The 21,476-nt window shown below is 37.1% G+C and overlaps 1 protein-coding gene across 1 annotated transcript in view; it reads left to right on the top strand.

Annotated features, from left to right (window-relative positions):
- The window catches only part of CRMP1 (collapsin response mediator protein 1), a gene marked incomplete in the record, with an annotated part of 46,029 nt that overhangs the window by 21,639 nt on the left and 2,914 nt on the right, over positions 1-21,476 (top strand). The window contains 12 exon segments of the mRNA XM_072406456.1: positions 3,252-3,340; positions 4,724-4,908; positions 5,508-5,672; positions 7,826-7,887; positions 9,158-9,253; positions 11,273-11,274; positions 11,724-11,754; positions 12,591-12,726; positions 13,397-13,553; positions 14,845-14,986; positions 15,995-16,165; positions 17,184-17,363. Of these exon segments, the coding sequence (XP_072262557.1) occupies positions 3,252-3,340; positions 4,724-4,908; positions 5,508-5,672; positions 7,826-7,887; positions 9,158-9,253; positions 11,273-11,274; positions 11,724-11,754; positions 12,591-12,726; positions 13,397-13,553; positions 14,845-14,986; positions 15,995-16,165; positions 17,184-17,363 (1,416 nt within the window).

The following is a 21,476-nucleotide window of genomic DNA, read 5'->3' as shown; positions in this document are numbered from 1 at the left end:
GCTTTGTAGCTTGGCTTTGTAGTCCATGAAGTCAGCGCTGAGGCCAGTTTTCATCCACTTGCATTCAGCTGCACGAACAGTGTTTTGTAGCTGTTTGGTGTGATTGTTGTGCCAGGGTTGGGGGTTGACAGGGTGGGGGTAGCGGAAGGTGGCAGGGGCAACTTTATACGGAGCCAAGAAAAGAGAGTGGTTTAACTGGGTGGCAGCTTCATCTGGGGAGATGATATTGGGTTAGGGACACAAGGCAGTTTGAGAATAGGTTGTTGTCAAAGTTACGGATATCTCTCTGGCATTGACCAGGTCTGGGATTTGGCAATTGGGGGCAAGAGTTTGATAAGTTGAAGGTGATAAGGTTGTGATCAGAAATGGTGAGTTGTCAAGGAGGGTGAGGTTGCAAAGTATTGAAAATACCAGGTCTAAAGTGTGTCCGGCAATGTGTGTGGGGCCATTGATGTTCTGTGTGTGTACAAATGAAAGTCTATCCTATCCAGGCTTTGAGAGCTTTAATAAATCAGGCCCTAGAGATCTTAATTTCACCTTGGTCTGGACTGGAGCATTCCAGGTTATAGTAAATTGCAGACACTTTTGTCATATTCAGATTGTTTCCGACTTTTAGATATTTTCCTGTATTTATAATGTGATATGTTACTATTTGAATGGTCACTAACCCCCTGCTAAATACTTTTTGTTGTATTTGAAAGCCTTCTATTGTCGGAAAAAGTCAAATTTGCTTCTGTTTGTCCTACACCCATTATTGAAAATTTTATTCAAAATATCCAGAACTTACCAATGTTCGCTGTCTTATCATATTGCCAGAGTTATCTTCATTTGCTCTGGTTGCTTTTTTGCTCTACTAAAATACCTGACCATTAATTTTATTATAGATTCCCCATTTCCTTCTAGCCAGACCTACACCCATAGCTATACATGCTTATTTAAAGAATTTGATGCAGATCAATTTGTACCTAAAATACCCATTGGCCTTAGGCTGATCATCGCCAGGTTAAGCAGATTCCCCTACATGCAAATGTGTCTGGATTGAAATGTTCTTTTATATATAAATATGTGTCTAAGTGTTTCTGAGATTAAACTGAACTTGTGTTTTTCCCATGCAGAACAAAGCAACATCTTTTTATTGCCAGCCATAATACCTTCCCTTAGCCATGTATTGTTTGTTGTCCCATTGCTCAAATTAGTTACTGAGATTGTTAGCGCTGTGTAAGCTTAGTCCTGTGAATCTGATGAATGTCAAAGTAGCCAGAAACCAAGCAGCAGCATTGTTACATGAAGAATTTCTGGGTACTCTTCTTGCTCTCAATGGCCAAACTGAATGGGCGCTGGTTCCAAGAAAATCTGAGTATATGGTGGGATCTCCATAAAGAGAACCTGTTACATTTTCCTGCATAGACAAAGCAGAGGTGCATTTTAATTTAACAGTATGATATCCCCTATCTCTCCTTTGTTCTCCTCTTGTTTAACATCCTGAAATGTATTCTGGGTAAGTTGCTATAAATATAAGCTGCTGAAACTTGTCTCTGGGTGTAATCGGCTAGACAGGCTGATGAATTAATTTTATCTCCAGCAGCTGTTTAATTCTCTCTTTAATTGTAGGGAGATCCATCTTTTTTTGTGTAGAGAAGGAAAACGCAAGGATCCTAATTGTAGTGTTTTGGATTCCCTCTCCTCGTCTGACTTGTTTCAGTTGCTCTTTAAAATCTTTAACACTCTACCCTTGTATGACATCACCCTAATGTGTGTTTAAAGGACTTCAAAAATGTTCAGGGACATTGCCTTATTATCTTGCATTTTAAGTCTTTGGAGGGCTTTAGATGGCTTTGCAAAAAATATATGAATCATTAAGTTTTAATTAATTGCCAACCTCTGTGAAGAAACAACATTGATGACCAAGCTCTATTCTATTGGGTGCAAATTATGGCACCTTACATTCTTAAATGCATTTAACTACATAAATGCTATTAAAAATCATTTTAAAAAATGTACTACTAGACTACGTATTGCACAGGTATCCTAATGGGGCATACATTTTTGGTGGGCATTGGTTGGCCAAGTCTCCTAACCAGGGTTCTAGTGTCAAGATATTCCCACTCTATTCATCTGATCTGCTATTAAACCTATTACTACTGCTATTGTATTCTCTGTATTAGCAAATATCGGGAGAATGGGGAGCAAATGGGGCTGAAACTTGACAATAAATTATAATGAAAAAAAAAAAGAAATGTGATTCAGAAAAGCCTAAACGGCTGTAAATATTTTTTTTTTCATGGAAGCTTCCTATCAGCTTTTAATTAAAATATGATTGCAAGTAAATTTATGTGTTGCGTCTAGTTTTCATTGTATTCTGTTTTTGAATGTCGAAAGATTAAAGCTGAGCATTTTTTAAAAATATTGTTTAACTGGCATTTAGGTGTTTTTGATAAATTTCCAATGCAGCTTTAGTCGTTCAGCCCCTGGAAGTTGGTGGCAGATTTCTGAAGATCTCTCAGCTCATTGTGACCATTGTTTTGATTAAAAGTAAAATTTCTCAATGTTTGACCAACATGGAAACTTGATATATAAAATATTTTCTTTATCAGATGTTAATAACAAAGACTTTGCTAGGCATGTGCGTATAATATGCAGCAGTGATTTCTGGCATCCCTACCTGGTTCTTTTTATTTTAAACAGGAATATAAGACCTTGCATTTCTGGAATATTTTTCCAGACTTTAAGACTGTCATTCTCAATCATGTCTTCATTACTTAGTAATTTACTGACCTGGAACATGCATGCAGCTTAGTCAGCCTACAAAGCCTAAAATCCCATTCTTGATGGATCAGGTTGATAGTCTTAAAGCTTGTTCCTATAAACGCATTAATATTTCCCCTGTTTATTGAAGCGGGTACAGTACTGGGCTGTTTGAACAGTTACTGAGACTAGAGGTAGATTACTGTATTAGCATGGAATCCAGCCCACTAAGTACACATTTGTTATTGTCTTTATTTCTATATGCAAATTACATTGTGTGAGTCTTCCCCCACTTCCTAGATTGTAAGCTCTTCGGGGCAGGGTCCTCTCCTCCTCCTGTGTTACTGTCTGTATCTGTCTGTCATTTGCAACCCCTATTTAATGTACAGGGCTGAGTAATATGTTGGTGCTATATAAATCCTGTTTATTAATAATATTAATGATAATAATAATAAAAGCATTGTCTGTTATCAGTTACTAAATGCTATGTGTTTCTTTTTTTCCAGAGTGACCGACTTCTTATTAAAGGTGGGAGAATTATCAATGATGACCAGTCCTTCTACGCAGATGTTTACCTCGAAGATGGCCTTATCAAGTAAGTGAATAAAATATGTATGTATCAGCTGAATGAACTTATTAATAATTCCTCTATCAGGAAACTCCATCCAACATGTGTGACATTATATTTGAAGCACAAACCTTTTTATACTTATTTTTATACTCATTTGAGTATAGGAAACAAACCCATCAAATGTTTTTATTGCAGAGTTACAGATTATTTTAATGTCTTCCTCCTGATTAGCACATTCCCATCTTCTCTTTACTGGGAAATGGAAAAGAAAATAATTTCTTGAATGGGGGGCATATTTTTGCATCCTTGTCGATCCATGTGACAATGCTAAACTTTGGTGATTGGTCCAGTGCTCTGTCCAGTGTTCTCGCATGGAGGTGGAATACCATCTTCAGCCCCGTTTAAGATTTCATTATAGGTAAACAACAGGTTTGTGATATTGTTTAAGGTTTTCCATCATGTAAAGTTTGGTAAATTTGACATACTGCATGGAAAAATGAGAGCTCAACATACCTCCCAACTAGTGTTGGTGCTCGAATTCTGATAGACCCTACACGAATAACATGGGATTCGATAGTGAAAATTTAGGTGAAAAAAATGTAAAAAATGTGTTTTAAATTTTAAAGTAATTTATTGAATGTTTGTGTTTTTAAAATTATGATTTCCCTGGCTGTGTAGCTGTGGGAACCCTCCAGTCTTTGGGGGATCTCCGGGCACTATAGGTGATGAATGGGGACAAGTCCCCATTCATCACCATCACCTTTAGTGCCCTGTGTCCTTGGATAGAGTTTCTCTATCTATTCTTTATGTTGAATGAAATAGGGGCATGTCAGAAGTGTGTCTCTAGGTATGGACCCAGTTGGACCTAATTTATCAAAACTCTCCAAGCCTGGAGAACAAAGGCTGTCATGGGGGCACCTGGGTGATCCAACAAACCTGGAATGGATCTGGTCCTGGATTGAAAACATTTGTCAACTAATAGCAAATTAATTTTAGGAAAATCTTTTCCAGTTTTTTGGAATTTGACAAAGAAGGCTCAGTGTCTCTATGTATTGTGTTTATTATAAATGATACATTGAATACAATGGAACAAAATGTGTACAAATGCTTTCTAAAGGAGTGTTCAAGCCGCTTTTGATGGCTGGTTTGTGAATGTTTGTGACCCATTTTTAATAATTCTTTGTTTACTAGCTGACAAGTCACTGACCTGTTTTAAGTACAGGTATAACAGTATCATTGGCTTGGTCCAAGTCAAGTTCAAACCTTTAAAACAATTCAGCTGTTTTTACATCCTACAAAACGTTTCTTATGGACTTGTGAATATACAGTTATACTGATATGACCAGTTATTTATCCACTGGTACATCTGTCTTTGATAAAAAGTTACATTCAGAATTTTTTTTTCAGACAAATTGGGGAAAATCTGATTGTTCCTGGGGGAGTGAAAACTATTGAAGCCAATGGACGAATGGTCATTCCTGGTGGCATTGATGTCAACACGTATCTTCAGAAGCCCTACCTGGGCATGACAACAGTGGATGACTTTTACCAAGGCACTAAGGCAGCTGTAGCTGGAGGAACTACCATGATCAGTAAGTAGATTGTAATAATTAATATTAACGTATTTGGAAAACAGATCAAAAGGTTCTGAGTTCCAAATATACATAAATGGACACAGACCATTTTCCATATTGTCTATTTCCCTAGTGGTTAACTGGGACCTGTGTTTTTTCAAATGTATTAACTATGTAACAAACTTCACTCAGTAAAGTTCAGGAACACAACCTACTCTGGACTCTGAATACAGCAACTCTTGTTTTAAAGCCCCAAAGTTCTAGTGAAAAGTTTCCATCCTAAATTATTATTTTGTTTTTACTGCCTATGTTTCCTTCAGGAAGATTCCACTCAATGTCCATCCACATGTCAACGGAACAAGAACAAGTTAGAAACGAAATGTTTCCAAAGGAGGACTTCCTATTGTTTTCTGTTGCAGGACAACAACTTAGTGTAAATCTTTTCCAGCAGGACACAGACAGCAATAAAGTTAGATGGAGGATGTAATCCATCTCCTCAATGTTTTACCTGTAGTTTAGGTTATATAGTTTATGTATAACACAGATCATACATATTATTAGTTGCATTTTACTTACTTGCATTTTACAATAACTAATTTTTTATTTATTCTTTCCAGTTGACCATGTTGTTCCTGTTCCCGGATCAAATATATTGGCATCATTTGAAAAGTGGCATGAAGTGGCTGATACAAAGTCCTGCTGTGACTATTCCCTCCATGTAGACATTACCTATTGGTATGATGGCATCCGAGAGGAACTTGACATTCTTATGCAAGATAAAGGTAAAACCAACATACTGAAGTTACAGCTAACTCCTAAGGTTACAGCTAACCCCTAAAGATTAAGGTGTGGGAGGAGGCAATATTGATCAAAAAAACTATTGGAAAATAGAGAAATTAATATACCTTGTATCTGCAATAATAAAATTCCTAGAAGATAAGTAGAATGAGTTCAGACCTTATTGTTGAGATTTATGCAATAAATAGACAATTATCTTTTGTTCAGTTTCTTTTTTCTCCTTGGAGATACAATAAATTGGTAGGGACTATCACCCGCCTGGCCCGTTTTACCCCCTCTGTAATGTACTCAATATGTTTGGTTTGTCAAACTGAACAATCATGCTTAAGCAACTGCAGAGAGCTTGACCTGAACCTAGTTGTCTCATGGTTTACACATCTAAGGCCAGCTACTAGAAATTAACAAATTTGCTAAATTAATGCTTGATGGTAAATAAGTTAATGTTTGCATAAAACTTGGGGATTAATGGACAAAGACAAATATACATTTTTAGGACTACATTACATATGTTAGAGTGCTAAGCACCACACTGCCAATAAGACTTCACAGGTGAACCCCCACAATTATAATTTTAAATCTAATATTGTAGATAAAATCAGGCAACTTGTAAAAAGACCTTTCAGAAAGAACTTGTACCTTTAAGGCTAAGTTTGATGGGTGGTGGGACCAAGTATTTCTTGCACTTTGCCAAAGACTCAGCTGTTGCAACAGCAACACTAGTTCTTATTTTTAACATTTGCAAGCTGGCCTTACTGAACCGGTCACTGCCAACTTATTCATGCACAATAGGTGGCTGCTACATGTAATTACTCAACAGTGGGTAGAGTTCATTGGCGTGAGAAATTGGTAACTGTGCAGTAACCTTATCGCCTTTCTGGGCATAGCCTAATTGTTTAAAAAGTAGTAAATGTTACCTTTAAGACTTTTTATTCTTGTGTCATAAATAGGGAGGAGCCAGAATGCCTCTCATTTTCGCGAAAATTTCCTCGAACTTCCAATGGTTCCGCAAAATTTCAGCAAAGCGATTTTGCGAAACCATCAGAAGAGGAAATAAAACAGGATAAAACAGAGCTGCATTCAGAGGTTAATTAACTAGAGGTTAATTAACCTCTAGTGCCCTGGAGATCGCATACTCTTCTCAACGAATGCAGCCACAGCTGCAATCATTGAGAAGATGCCCACCAAAGGAGAACCTCCTGACATTGAAATATATAAGTATCTCTTACAAATGATACATTTGTATCTGTAACGAATATATAATTTGTAAGAGAAACTTATATTACAATGTCAGGAGGTTTTCCTTTGCCGGCCATCTTCTCAATGATTGCAGCTGTGGCTGCATTTATTGAAAAGAATGTGCGATCCCTGGGGCACTGGAGGTTAATCAACCTCCAGTGCCCGGGGATCGCGGAGGATTTCCAGGGCTGCATGATGCAGCCCTGGAAATCCTCCTGTTAGGCAAGAGCTCGACCTCTCGGTTATTCAGAAGGCCGTTCTTGTTTACAATTTCGGTAAGCGAGAAAGGCCCGATTCACCGCGGGTTCGAACTTAATATTCTCACTCTCTCATCCCTAGTCACAAAGCTTGGGTTGGAAAATCCAAATAATCTAATATATGAGACTGAGAAGAAATGATAGTTCTGAATGAGTATGGGCTTTGTGCACCAGTAATAGAAACCTCTGTGTATTCTCTGGGTTGGGCCTGATTTATTACAGCTCTCCAAGGCTGGAGAGGATACATTTTCATCAGTGAAGCTGGGTGATCCAAAAAACCTGGAATGGATCTGGTGCAGGACTGATAACATTTGCTAACAAATAGAAAATTACTTTTAAGAAATCTATTCCAGTTTAGTTGGATCACCCCACTTCACTGAGGAAAGTGTATTCTCTCCAGCCTTGGAGAGCTTTAATAAATCAGGCCCAATGTGTTTTGAAGTGGTCTGATGGAAAATTGCCATCTGGTCCGCATTGCCAGTAGTTTACTACATTAAGGTTGAGGACAGATAAGGTACACATTCTAGCAACACATGTGAATGCCACCTGCAGTTTATATTTCATTCTTTTCCTGTGGATGTACTACATATTTTTAGTAGTATTTGTTCATTCTTATTATTAACATTTCTCTTTTTCTTGGATAGGTGTGAACTCCTTCCAGGTGTACATGGCCTACAAAGATTTATACCAAATGTCAGACAGCCAGGTATTTCACTTTTTTGTGTATGTAAAATTCTTTAGATTTTTTTAAATCAATAAACGCAGAAAGTAACTGTTTAATTATTTCCATATTATTCCTATAACAAAAGTTGTAGGTTACACAATATGTAATCCATCAGTCAATATTTTGTTCCCTTCCTGGATTTATTTGTAAAGTGGGCTTCATTTGTAAAAAAAAAGACCTGAAAAAGAATTGTCTGTGTTGCCTATTTATTCCGGTAATTACTGAAGGTAAATTTCCTGAAATGGGAATTACCTTTTAAAAAAGTAACTTGTTATATTGGTTTTTGTGCTGAGACAAATAAAATGTATACTTTTTAGTAAAAGTGCAGGTATAATTTCTCTTTCAATGATATCCACCTATTGTCTGCCCCTATTTCCTTTTGGTGGATGCCCTCTAGTGGATGCACTTTAGGAATTTATTAAAAGTTAATTATGGGTGAGATATAATAAAGCAACCGACGCAAACCTTTTAGACCTCATGGACCACTAAATTCATCATTTTAAATCCCACGGACCATTCATATGATTTTTTTAAAAAAAAAGGTAAATCCATTTGAAAAACAATGATCTTCCTAATGGTGCTGAACAAGGACTGTGGAGGCTTTGATTCATTGATCAGCTCACGGTTGAAGTGAAGTATTGCTATTGTTAGTATTACACAAAAAAAAAATGTTTCACTTGCCAAGGATTTTTCAATATATTTAACGTATTTCAGGTCTGCTGAATCCATGACATTAGTATCATTTTTGTAGTTAAAAAAATCAATAAGCTAACATGAGCAATAAATTGAGCTGATTTGTGCATTAAAAGCCTTTAGCAAATGGAAAATCAATTTTGATTGTAAAAAAGCAAATAACACCAGGTAATCAAAATACCACAAACATTATACTATTGGTAATCAAATCTATGGTTCCTCAGGGGGTTGGACTACAGACCTCCTCCTCTATTTTAAGGGTTTTTATTTATATTTAGCTATTAACCCAGGTTAGAATTTTAAAACAGTATCCTGTTTTTTCAGTCCTTTCCTAAATGTTGTATACATGGACTCCTAGAATTCCTACTTATTGCATGGATTCATTATCTTGTCTCCTTCTCATTGGTTTCTGATCATTTATGGTGATTTGCAGTACTTGTACAACAGAATTATTAAACCGTATATATTAGCTTTTAAAGTCTTTATGTATACACTAGGTTTGGATGTGTAAGTGTTACATGTGTCTAAAATGTTCTTATTCTATTTGTTTTCGTTCCAGCTATATGAAATCTTCACCTTTCTCAAGGGACATGGTGCAGTAATCATGGTGCATGCAGAAAACGGGGATTTAATAGCTCAGGTAAGCATGAAAACTGTTACTATTTAAGGGGAGAGGTTCTCATTTTTAGACAACCATATTAAAACAGAACTTCTAATTCCGCTGAAAAGAAAAAAACGTACTTTCCACTTTTCCTTTATTTGGCTTTTGTATAGATTAACTTACCTACATGTTCACTGAATCCCTAGTCGTCTCACTCTAATATGCTACTGCTGTGCCTGGGATTTGTGGTGTGGATATCCATGGTGGTGGTGGGCAGTGTGGGCTAACCCATCCTCACCTGGATAAGGAATGAGGAAAAAGAGTGTATTAGCATTAAAAATACTTATTATTCAGGAAAGAGTGGGGAAAAGAAATTAGCCATAAAAATGGTGTAAAGTCTTCTTTAGAATGGGAACAGAATTAATTAAAGCCATAGTTTCGTATAGAGACATATAAGCTCTATTGCGTTTTGTAATATTAACTCTGCTGTATTTTTTTAATATTGGCTGGCAAATGTATATATATGTATATATATATATATATTGTTATAAAGAGCAACAGCTGGTCTGTAGGATACATACCTGTAGGATCACATACCTGTCATTCTTGGTACCTCCACAACCATCATATTTAACAAACCAATAAAAAATCAATAGATCTGTTTTGCTGCATGGGAATTTCATACCTTTTTCTATGTATCTTTCCAATGAAGAACCACATATTCATCGATTTTAATTTTACCATTCTGCAACATTAACGACCTAAAATCTCAATGCTCCCCTGAAGAAGCCTTACTGCAAAATGCATCGGGAAGGAAGTAACTGAGCTTCCCTAACAATGTCTTTTCGTAAGATTTATATTTTATATTTTGCCATGTAACTTTCAGTAAAATATATTGATTATTGACAAAAGCCCTCCATTATTAGGAACAGTTAAACTATCTTCATCCAGTGACTTTCTCTGTACCCCATAGAGAGGCCGTGAGGTCCTCCATTATTTGAAGCTCATTGTGCTATACAGGGGGGGCCTTGCTGATGCCAAAGTGCCGGAATACATGCCGGAAAACATGTTCCCACTGCATCAATAAGTCATAACAAAAGTGACATGATAGTCGTCTGTTTTTTACTACTTTCTGGGTCAGAACAAGTGTGTAGATCTGGAAAGAGTGTATTGATAACTCCTAACCTCCATTCTTTTTATGGGTCAGTTATTTCAAAATTACATAAGGCACTAAATAAACTAGACTAGTTTTAGAAGTATAGCAGTATAAGGATATAATATAGCAGTATAGTATATAGTATAGCAGTATAGTATAGAAGTATAGCAGTATAACAATATAGTATAGCAGTATTGAAGCCTAACTAGAAAAAATCATCCTTTACAAAAATGCTACCAAATGAGGAATGGTTGCATGATGCTGAGGTTGTAATGGTCACCAATATCTTGATGGATTGATATTGGAACAAAGATTAAAAAAAATCATATACAACTGTCTAATAATACATAAAAAAAGAGTCCACTTTTCTAGGACCCTATAGATACATTTCCTAGAATAGGGGTTGAAGAGAAATGGCAGGAATTATGTAAAGAAGAGAAAGAGAGGGGATTTGCGGCTAAACAATTTGAGATGTATTTCAAATGAGGTGTGCAACAAAATTTGACAGATGCTGGTTTGCCTGTATTTTAACATGAATCAGCTAAATTTTGCAGAAATAAATTATTTAAGCTCTCCCAAGCTTAACACATCAACTGATTGTCCTTGAAAGATCAAGAGAGTGTGTAATTTAGCCATGCCCTGCCGATGATAACATTTTCATCAGATCAGACATGCTACTTTCAGCTCTCCTTGGAGGTTATTTTTTTTTTTATCAGTTTATGTTCATTTTTCATCCCACAGGAAATTATTAAGTCTGCTGAGAGAACACTTTGCAAGAAAAAATATGAAAAAGAAAAAAAATCAATAATTAGCTTAAAAAGCTATAGTAACATATGTGGCAAATATAGTAAAGAAGGTAAGGACAGATATATGCAGACGGCATCTGGATCATTGCAGATAAGGCATAGATTTAAAAGTTGTCTGTTACAAGTTGCTGGCTTCACTAGACAAAGACTTTTGTTTCATATATGTATTCCCAATAAACTGACCAATTTCAGTCACTTTCAACCAGCTATTGGAAGTCAAAATGCCATACATCAAAATCTGCAATATCTAAAGCTAGCAAAGTACTTACTTGTATTAAAAGATGAATAGACTGCAGAGATAGAGACATAATCCTGCCCCTGTACAAAGCATTGGTCAGTTTTGGGCACCAGTTCACAAAAAGCACATTGTGGAATTGGAGAGAGTGCAGAGAAGGACAACTAAACTAATAAAAGGAATGGAGGAGCTCAGCTATCAGGAGAGTTTAGCTGAACTGAGTCTATTCTCCCTTGAGACGAGACGTATAAGGGGGGATATGATCACCCTGTATAAATATATAAATGGTCAATATAGAGAACTCTCTTCCCAATTATTCACTTTGAGATCATTACAAATGACAGGGGGGCACTCTTTACATCTGGAGGAAATGAAGTTTAAGCTCCAGATAAGGAAGGGATTCTTCACTGTAAGGTCTGTGAAAATCTGGAATCGGCTCACTCAGGAAAATTTGCAATAATTTTGCAGTTAAGTCATTTTCACCAAAAGTACTCTACTCAGGGCGGAAATAGGGAGCTGCAACGTTTGCTGCTGCGTGAGGACCCCAGACCCTCCTCGATGAATAGGGACCTTCACTGGGGGCTCCATTTCAGTTCAGGAGGAGGGGGGAAGTTTAGTTCTGCACAGGGGCCCACTGTTGTCTACATCCATCACTGACTCCACTTATTTCTAGTTTTCTACAAGTGTTCCCGAGTATGAATATAGCCAAGGCAACAACTTCATTTCTTCACTTTTTTGGTGTCCTTGAAGCATCCATGGCTGCATTCAGCAAAACAATGTAGAAGAAATAAAGGGAATGGAAAACTGGAAAATGGAAAAATGGGGAGGGATCACTAAATTCTAGGAAACATAAATTTTTCTTTTTAATTTCCCATGACCCAGTGCTGCCTCCAAAAGCACATTCATAAGTCATAGTGCCTATTAAGAGGCAGGTACAAATGGGCATAATCATTTAACTGTGTCTAGGGCAGCATAATGGCTTACTATGGCCCTAAATATTTGGCCAATTAAAATCACCTACTCTTTCACTTATGTGACTTATTGTGCTCCTAATTGTTTTACACCTGAATCTCATCTTTATGTTATTCTGTATTTGGAGAAATTCTCAATGTTTCCTATGGAGACATCACTCCTGTTTATTGAGTTGTAATATAAACAGTTTAGTTCATGTTTTGCAATGACAAATGTTTTTGTTGTCTTCTCCAACAGCTGGAGGCGGAAGCAGTGTTCCGAGCCATAGCGATAGCAAGTCAAATGAACTGCCCAGTGTATATTACCAAAGTGATGAGCAAGAGCGCCTCTGATGTTATTGCACAAGCAAGGAAGAAAGGTTAGATGTTCTTTCACCTTGACATACTGTTCACTTGAAGAACAGATCCTCTTAATGATGTTTACTTCTCAATTGGCCATATTGTAACTGGAATTTGACTACATTGTTCTGTAAACATACAGAAGGGTTATTTGTACAACACGAGTTAATTTTTTGTCATCTGCATTCAAATAGTTTTAACCAGACTGTAGAAATTACATTTGGATGCATATTGCTTGCTACATACATTTCTAGCACAGTTTCAATATTCAGACACATATATAGAAAATTAACAAATTATGAACTATTAGTTCTTCTCCTAGTCAGGGCTGTTAGTGGTGATTGATCACAATGGATTGCTCTTTACGACGTTTGGTTGTCTGGTTTAAGAAGCAGATCAGTTGAATATCATTGCCCAAGTCAGCTTCGGAAAATCCCCTCTTATCCCCTCTGAAATAGTGGGACCCTTGGATGTAGAGCCACCCCCCCCCCCCACTTTTAAGACACACCTTCCCTTCACTCATGGATCCAAGCTGGTAAAATATCCCTTTTCCTGGTGGGCATTTACATACAAATCTGTAAAAAAGAGATGTTTACAAAGTCTTTATTCTTTTTTTGTTTTACAACCTAGTTATGCAATAAGTGCATATATATTTAATAATGATAAAACTATTGGTTCTCTTGGTTTCAGGAGCGATAGTGTTTGGAGAGCCCATTACTGCCAGCTTAGGAACAGATGGGACCCATTACTGGAGTAAAAACTGGGCAAAGGCTGCTGCATTCGTCACTTCTCCTCCCCTCAGTCCAGACCCAACCACACCTGATCATTTGACCACCATGTTGGCATGGTAAGATCTATACTACATAGTGAATCTTGTTATTTGTTTATTCTTTTTACATAATTTGCTAATTTTTTATTAAAATTTAAAGTTTTTCTTTAGCCTATCAGAAATAAATGTTTTACTCCCTTGCACTGTGGGCAATTATTCTCACCTGGACTAATCTATTAAGCTGTATGGCAAACAGGCAGCTCAGCAAGATTCCACAATACCCTTGGATTCAAAAATACTCTCAATTATAATGATAGGGCTTACATGTGCCAATAATACCAGGGTCAAATTGCACAGTGGGGTTTTCCACCCCATATTGACTATTGTAATAATTAAAAATTTGTTCCGTTCAAAACTGTTTTGTAGTTTGGAAATTGTACAAGCTATGCAATATTTTACTGTTGTCCTTGCCCTCATATAAAGGATTCTTCTTTACCTTCTCTGTTCAAAAATAACCTTGCAAAACTTTTGACAGAACAAAGACAAATTATCTAGTTGATTCACAAGCACCTAAATTCAGCAAAGATTTACATGCACATATGGAAACACTTAAGTATTACATGTAAAATGTTTTGAAATATTTAGAATAGTCTAGGCTCAGGACTTGGCTCGGGACTTAGCAGATGTTGGCAGTGATGGTGCACAGAGACCTTCATGCTCATGTAAAACACCCTAAGGGCTTGTGTAAACAGCACTTGTTTAAATAACTGTGGTTCCAAAGTACACCCTCATGGAATGGATCTTGTGGATCTTGCATCCCAATGGCACATAATACTCCTGTTGGAATGTTGCTAGTGAGAGTATACAAGAATAGTTGACCACGCAGTCTATAGACTGAGAGGTCTGCAGCCATTGGGGGAGATTAGTATGAACCTATGGTGGGTAGTGGGAGGCTTATCAACTTTATTTTGCAAGTAAAATATTATTATATTTTACAAAGTGGGGGCATTTTTTGCTAAGCACATACTCATACTTTTCTTGCTCAAGCTGCTTCCTACTTCACATTGCCACTCCTTGTATTTTTACTGCACCTTTTTACAATACAATACTGTGAGTTGGCCAGCTCATTTAAACAAATAATTCTATAAGTTAATGTTTTTTTAATCTTTTTTTCTATAATTTGCCCCTGCTGTGATGGAGAAAGTATAACAGCAGAGTATGCATGAAAGATGTGTAAGTCACCAAAAAACTGCAATAATACTGTAAATCAAAATATACCCCTATCCTAAATGGACGTCCCTGATGATTATTTATTAGCAGTGCATTTATTACATGTTTAATTTACTGAACAGTAGGTTTTGTCTTGCAGTGGTGATCTCCAGGTCACAGGAAGTGGACACTGTTCTTACAGCACAGCGCAGAAAGCCATAGGAAAGGATAACTTCACTTTAATTCCAGAAGGAGTGAATGGTATAGAGGAGAGAATGACCATTGTGTGGGATAAGGCTGTGGTAAGTAATCAGTGTAGCCTTACATTTGGGATTACCAGTAGTTGCATTGCTGCGAGCAATAGAGAGAGAGAACAATGAAGAAGTCATACATTTTAAAGTAATGAAGAAACTTAAACAGCAGCTTTACTGAATAATCAAATCTGGTGCCACCTCACCTGAAACATGGTAACCTGGACTGTTCTTTAAGGTGCACCCAATCCTCAGATACATGGCACAAAATCCAAACCCGAAATGCAGATTTGAGACACTCTGATATTTTCTAAATATATACACCTTCTGCAGCCATTCCTTTTTATTTTTTGTAAGTTCCACAAATAGATGAACTATTGACATTAAATGAAATGTGAGGATTTGGCTTATAATGCAGGTGTTGCCTTGTCTTTTATGACCAAAGTGCAATGGAAAATGTCCGCATATTCATTGACAGCAGAATGGTTTTTGGTGATCCATAAGGTATCGTTATTCTTTTCTGTCTATTCAGACAAAAAATTATTAGACAGTTAAGGTTACAATTTGTAAGTGAGGGGGAAACCTTGAAATAACTTTTAGGTCTTCAGGGAACTCCTACTATAATTATTATATCCACATCTCACAGTACATTGGTGTTGTGATCAGTAGATAGAATCCCTCTTACATTGCTGGCCATTGGGAAGAATGTCACCCTTACAGATAGCCAAAATGATCATTGATGTCGGCTAAACTGACCTGAGAGGCACAAATTGCTCATTGCCCAAGGAACCCCTAACAACCTCTTGAGGAACCCTGGTTGAGAAACACTGGGTCATACCATTGATTTGATTCCTGAGTTTTGTGGCTACGCTTACTGATGGTTTCAGAATCCTCCAGCAGTGAACCAGAAGTTGCAATATCTTTATACTTTATATACAGGGACCATGGACTCACAGCTGGTTGGGCTCTTCTATGTTCACCAAGCACTGCAATACTACATTTCATAGGATGTTTTATTAGATTGACTTCTCTTATCCTAACTTATTGCCCATTTTACAGGCTACTGGGAAGATGGATGAAAACCAATTTGTAGCAGTTACTAGCACAAATGCTGCCAAAATCTTCAACCTCTACCCAAGAAAAGGGCGAATCGCAGTGGGATCAGATGCTGATGTTGTTATCTGGGATCCTGACAAGATGAAGACAATATCAGCAAAAAGCCATAAATCTGTAAGTCCCACTTTGCGTCTGTATTCAGAGAAAATGTGGTCAAGAATCAATTGAATATGAATTTTTGGCTAAAAATAAATCCCTTCCCATTTTAAAAACCTTGTAAGACCCTACTCTTTCAGGGAAAATGCATAGGATTAGTTTGTGGGTCCATGTGTAGGTAGGGATATTTTCACAGTGCGGGCTGGAGGGTTAACTACTCAATATAAGGTTGATCTTTAATATTTTATTAGAACATTCCCAGAACATTGGATACATAAATACCGAAGGGAATACTGCAGGCAAAACACATAGTGGTTGTATTATTAATTTAAATATAACCAATACATTCTTCCTTATTAAACATTTTCACTTTAATTCCAACATTCACATGCCGGGGACGCAGATGCCGACCGGGCATCACCAGGTTACACAGATGCCCGGCCGGCATCACCAGGGGAAGAAGATGCCTGTCACTGCTGGAGGATGCCGCGATTACTGATTACCAGGTAAGTTTTTTAAACTCTCTGGCAATTCCCCTTTTGGTACTGAAAATTAACCCCGAGCCACACTCGGGAATACCGCCAGGGAGATAAAGTTATCTCTACAGAAGGAAAATCATCTTAGAAAGTTGTCGTTAGACCAACTGTTCTCATTGGAAGAATTCCCCTCTATTCCTAATTTTAGGGATCTATTTTTAAAGCAGTGATTTTGCCATTTACCAAATATTGTTTAGTGGAGAATTTTCCACATTCATGGCAGTGATTGCTTCTCCATCAGAGAATGTTGAGTGAACGTCAGATTTATTTCTTTATAAATAATCCCCTTTGATTTACCACCACTTTTATTCCTGGTGACATAGAGGTGAAACAGAGACAATACTTCTTTCTATCCAGGACACAAACAGCAATAAGGAACCTGAGAGAGGATCTCCCCTCCACCACACAAGCCAAAAGTTTTGGCTATATATACTCTAAAAATAAGTCATATTTAAATAGACACCTGAAATATAATAATGAAACATTGCTGTCATTTATAGGCTGTGGAATATAACATCTTTGAAGGAATGGAATGTCGTGGTGCCCCACTGGTGGTCATAAGCCAAGGAAAAATTGTGTTTGAAGATGGCAACCTACATGCTACCCAAGGCATTGGACGATTTATACCTCGCAAACCATTCCCAGAATACATCTACCAGCGTGTTAAGACAAGGAACATGGTGAGAACAATAAATCATGTATACTGCTCAGTGTCCGGCAGCACTTTTTTGTTCCTTTTACAGCGCCTACAATTCAAAAAGTGCAATGGAATAGAAGGTAATATTGCTATCACTGCCAATAAAATTATAGGTACTCAGTATTCTACGCTGTTGAACAGTAATAAGTATTCAAAAGTTATGTAGCCAATAATCTCCTATAGTAGAAACTTTGCTTCACCCCTCCACTGCAAATCAACATGTTTGTTTTAAGACTCCATATACCTTTACTGTATATAATATTTCCATTTTCTTCCTCAAATTATCTGCAATAGCTAAAGAAAATACCTGCTACCTCTGGGTGTAAAGGTGATCAGGTATCAGTGCATACCATGGAGTCAATCAGGGCAGTCACAAGAGGAGTTTGTTTCTTTGTGTGAGCCAAAAATCCATGAAACTTAAAAAAAGCTTCCCTTCACTCCTGGCTGGTGAGACAAGCCAAATGTATGTGCCTGGGAGGGGTATTAAAACGATCCTGTTACTGTTTGTTCACCTTACATTATTATTATATTAATATTATTAATAATAATAATAATAATAATAATAATAATAATAATATTAATAAACAGGATTTATATAGTGCCAACATATTATGGAGCACTGTATATTAAATAGGGGTTGCAAATGACAGACCGATACACACAGTGGCACAGGAGGAGCAGAGGACCCTGCCCTGAAGAGCTTACAATCTAGCAGGTGGGATGCAGGTACAAGGGTGTCTTATGGGTTAGGTATGTACATATGTGTTACATAGCAGATCTTTCAGAATACTGGTTATGCCATCAGTTTGTAAGGGGTCATTGAACTGGAAAAAGTATGCCCTATACTTTTCTCTGACTTTACTTTGTAGTTTTAGGTCAGGCAAAGTGTTTGAACCAATGACCAGCCAAGCAACTAGCATCTTCAGAAGGAGATGAGCAGCCTTCATATTTCCCTCACTGCAGGTTTCCCTCCACCATGGAAAATAAAATGTTATCATAAAAGATAAATACCAATTCTCAGGCAACAAAGCATTTTCACCAGGGCTAGAAAAATTGTTTCGATCCATGTGGAATCAAAACACCCCTCCAAGGATTATTGAATAATGAAAACAATACCAATAACTATAACCAATAACTATCACGTTAATAGTAATCCATAGAAGGATGGCACAAGAAAGGAAACCGATAAGGAACAAATGCAGGGATTGTGCTGTTTTGAATTTCATACATTGTTAATTTTAATGATAAAAAAGTTTAATTCCCCTATCCCTAACCGTCACTCCAGGACATGACCCCCAAATCTTCCACAAGTTATGTAAAAAATGTTGGTTGGAAAGAAGCAAAGTCAGCAGTCAAACTCACTGACAACACATCTCCTTCCACAGAGCTTCCAGTCTGCCCCATCGACTCATCGAGTGAGCTGGGCTGAGACACAACACAGGGAGAGATGAGGGATTGACAAAGCTGCTGTTCCTGTTGAATGAGAAGGTTCCAGGGCCCTCATGCAGTGGCACGTTTTTCACCTCTCTATGCCCGCCCCAGGACCAGCACCAACATGTGAATTAGAACATCAGAATATAATCTGCGCTAATTTGAATGCATGTCATCATTTTTAAAAGTCCCGGAGCCACCAGATCAGGATAAAGCCAGACAACTAGCTTATATATAACATCACCCCCAAAAATAATAAATTCACAAGGTGTACTGGAGATTCACAAAAGTCATTCTTTAACACTCAGAAAAACGCTCAGTGGAAAAACAAGTGGAGACTAATGAACTGCCCTTCTTTCCTCTTGGCAGGAAATTAAATGCAGCTATTTGTGATTCTCCTATAGATATAGATTCCTTGATTTATTAGTTTGGCTAGACAAACCAATAAATCAACCTCTTGTGCCAAACATCATTATAGAACAACTGTAGAACTCTAGAGAACATGTCCAATCAGCTTATATCAAGACATATTTTATTATTGTAACTCTGTGGTCAATCTTTATCTACAGTCTCCACCAACGCAGGGTTAGTTCTCAAGCAACATTTATAAACAAGTTTAAGATCATTTATTAGGCTGCATACACACAAGCAATAATTTTTGTTGGAAAGGATCTTTCACGATCCTTTCCATCCACAAACCACTGCACGATGCATGAATGAGCCCTGTACATACAGCCCCGTTCTGCTCTATAGAGAGGGGAGGGGGAGAATAAGGGAACGGCACCCCGATGCAAGCTCTCCCCCTTCACTTCCATTAAGATCGTTCGGTGTCCGTGGATCTGCCAAGACGGTTGTTCGGATGATGGACGACGGGCGCTGTAAACACGTCAGATTCTTGTCCGATATCGACCCTGAGCCGATTATTAAACGAGAACCATTGCAACCATTGTGTGTTTCTCTTCCGTCTTGCAGTAAATGTAAGTCTTCTAAAATGTAGTGCAGTAAATGTAAGTCTATCTAAAAAATAATCTATAGACTTGAATTCCCCGCATATTTTAAAGGCACTAACTAACTAACTAATAGAAAAAAAAACTACATCGCCTTCCAGTTTGACCAATAATACTTTCAATGTGTATGTGTTACTATAGATTTAAAGTGTCAATTTAGTATAATTTATTTTGTATATATTCCACAATTTGTACCAGAAACACAATTTCGGTGTCAAGTTATTTAAAGTAAAATTAATATATTTTTTTTTTTATTAACAAAAGCATAAAAAAAGTTTTACTAGTATTTTTAAAATGTTGCTTGGAAAAAAAGAATATGTTTATTATGATTAGTTATAAAAAAAGGGGTTATTAAGGACTTTTCTTTATGACTATGTTCAGATTTCTTCAACAGCTTAAATGAAAGAAACACAATAACTGATCAAAAATATGGGTAATTGGATTTTAAATTTCAGCACCTTAGACCATACACATCAAATGTCATAAAAGCCATAATATTGATATTAAATACATAATTAACAGCAATTCGAGACAAATAATAACCTGCAGACAATCAGTGACCATCATAGCTACCTTGAAATGCATTTAAACAACTACAAGTTCATGTGTATGTAGTTTATAGTTATGTTTATAGTTGTTTTTAACCCCTGGGTACCAGTCTTTTATAATATCCAGCACACTATCTTTGCTAATAAAGATGATAACATAAGAAAATGGAGTGAACAACTTGATCCTGAAGACGTGATTTAAAAAAAATGCATTGACATGGATTTATAAATGATTAAGATTTGTTTAAATCCATTTAAAACTGGTGTGGTTAGTGTACAGCCTATCATTGTGCAAACATTATTATATTGAATTCTGAACTTTTTTAATATTCCTAAATACTATATTTGCTTAGGCATACCAACTAGAATGTATCAATGTTTCTTTAAATGTTACCAAACATTTGCAGGAGGTGCTTGTTATTTTCCAGATAATCCTTAAATACAGGTAGTCCCATAGTTAAGGACATCCGACATATGGACAAATCCTAGATATGAACGAGGCTTCCCTGCTGGCTTGTGTGCAGGACAGAGGCTTGATAGGGGGGAGGGTGCGGTTCCCATGCACTGCAGAAAATTTTTTTGCTAAACACAGCCAAGGTTGTGGGGGATCTTAAGGAATGAGCTCTTCTTCAACCTCTTGTAACTTTTTAATGACCAAGACCAACTCTGCAGTTGTTTCTTTTTGAATATCAAAGCACAGCTTGCTCCAGAAGTTAATGAATGTCTGGCTCCATAATTTGCGATTAGCCCACAGTTAGGATTTTATACAGTAACTGACACCATGCTACCTAATAATAAGTTGTGACAAACATCTGTCCTAATTGTATTTATTAAAATAATGTACCTGTTCCGACTTACATACAAATTCAACTTAAGAACAAACCTACAGTCCTTATCTCGTATGTACCCAGGGACTACCTGTAGACGTCATTTGTGTCTTTGATGCATATCAGGACCACAGCTGTCAAAGTGGCAGTAAGTACCAGCAGCTTCATTTATGGTCCCCGCAGGAAAGAACTCTAGAGCATACCATGTATGCCTTTGTTCTTTAAATAGTGATGAGATTACACGTTGAAGCAAATAGTTTATCTGACCATGTATGCCTTTGTT

This window comes from Pyxicephalus adspersus, chromosome 3 (genome assembly GCF_032062135.1).
Source record: "Pyxicephalus adspersus chromosome 3, UCB_Pads_2.0, whole genome shotgun sequence".
NCBI classification, from domain to species: domain Eukaryota; kingdom Metazoa; phylum Chordata; class Amphibia; order Anura; family Pyxicephalidae; genus Pyxicephalus; species Pyxicephalus adspersus.
Note: the sequence above shows the minus strand (reverse complement) of the source record. Positions and strands in the feature narration are given on the sequence as shown.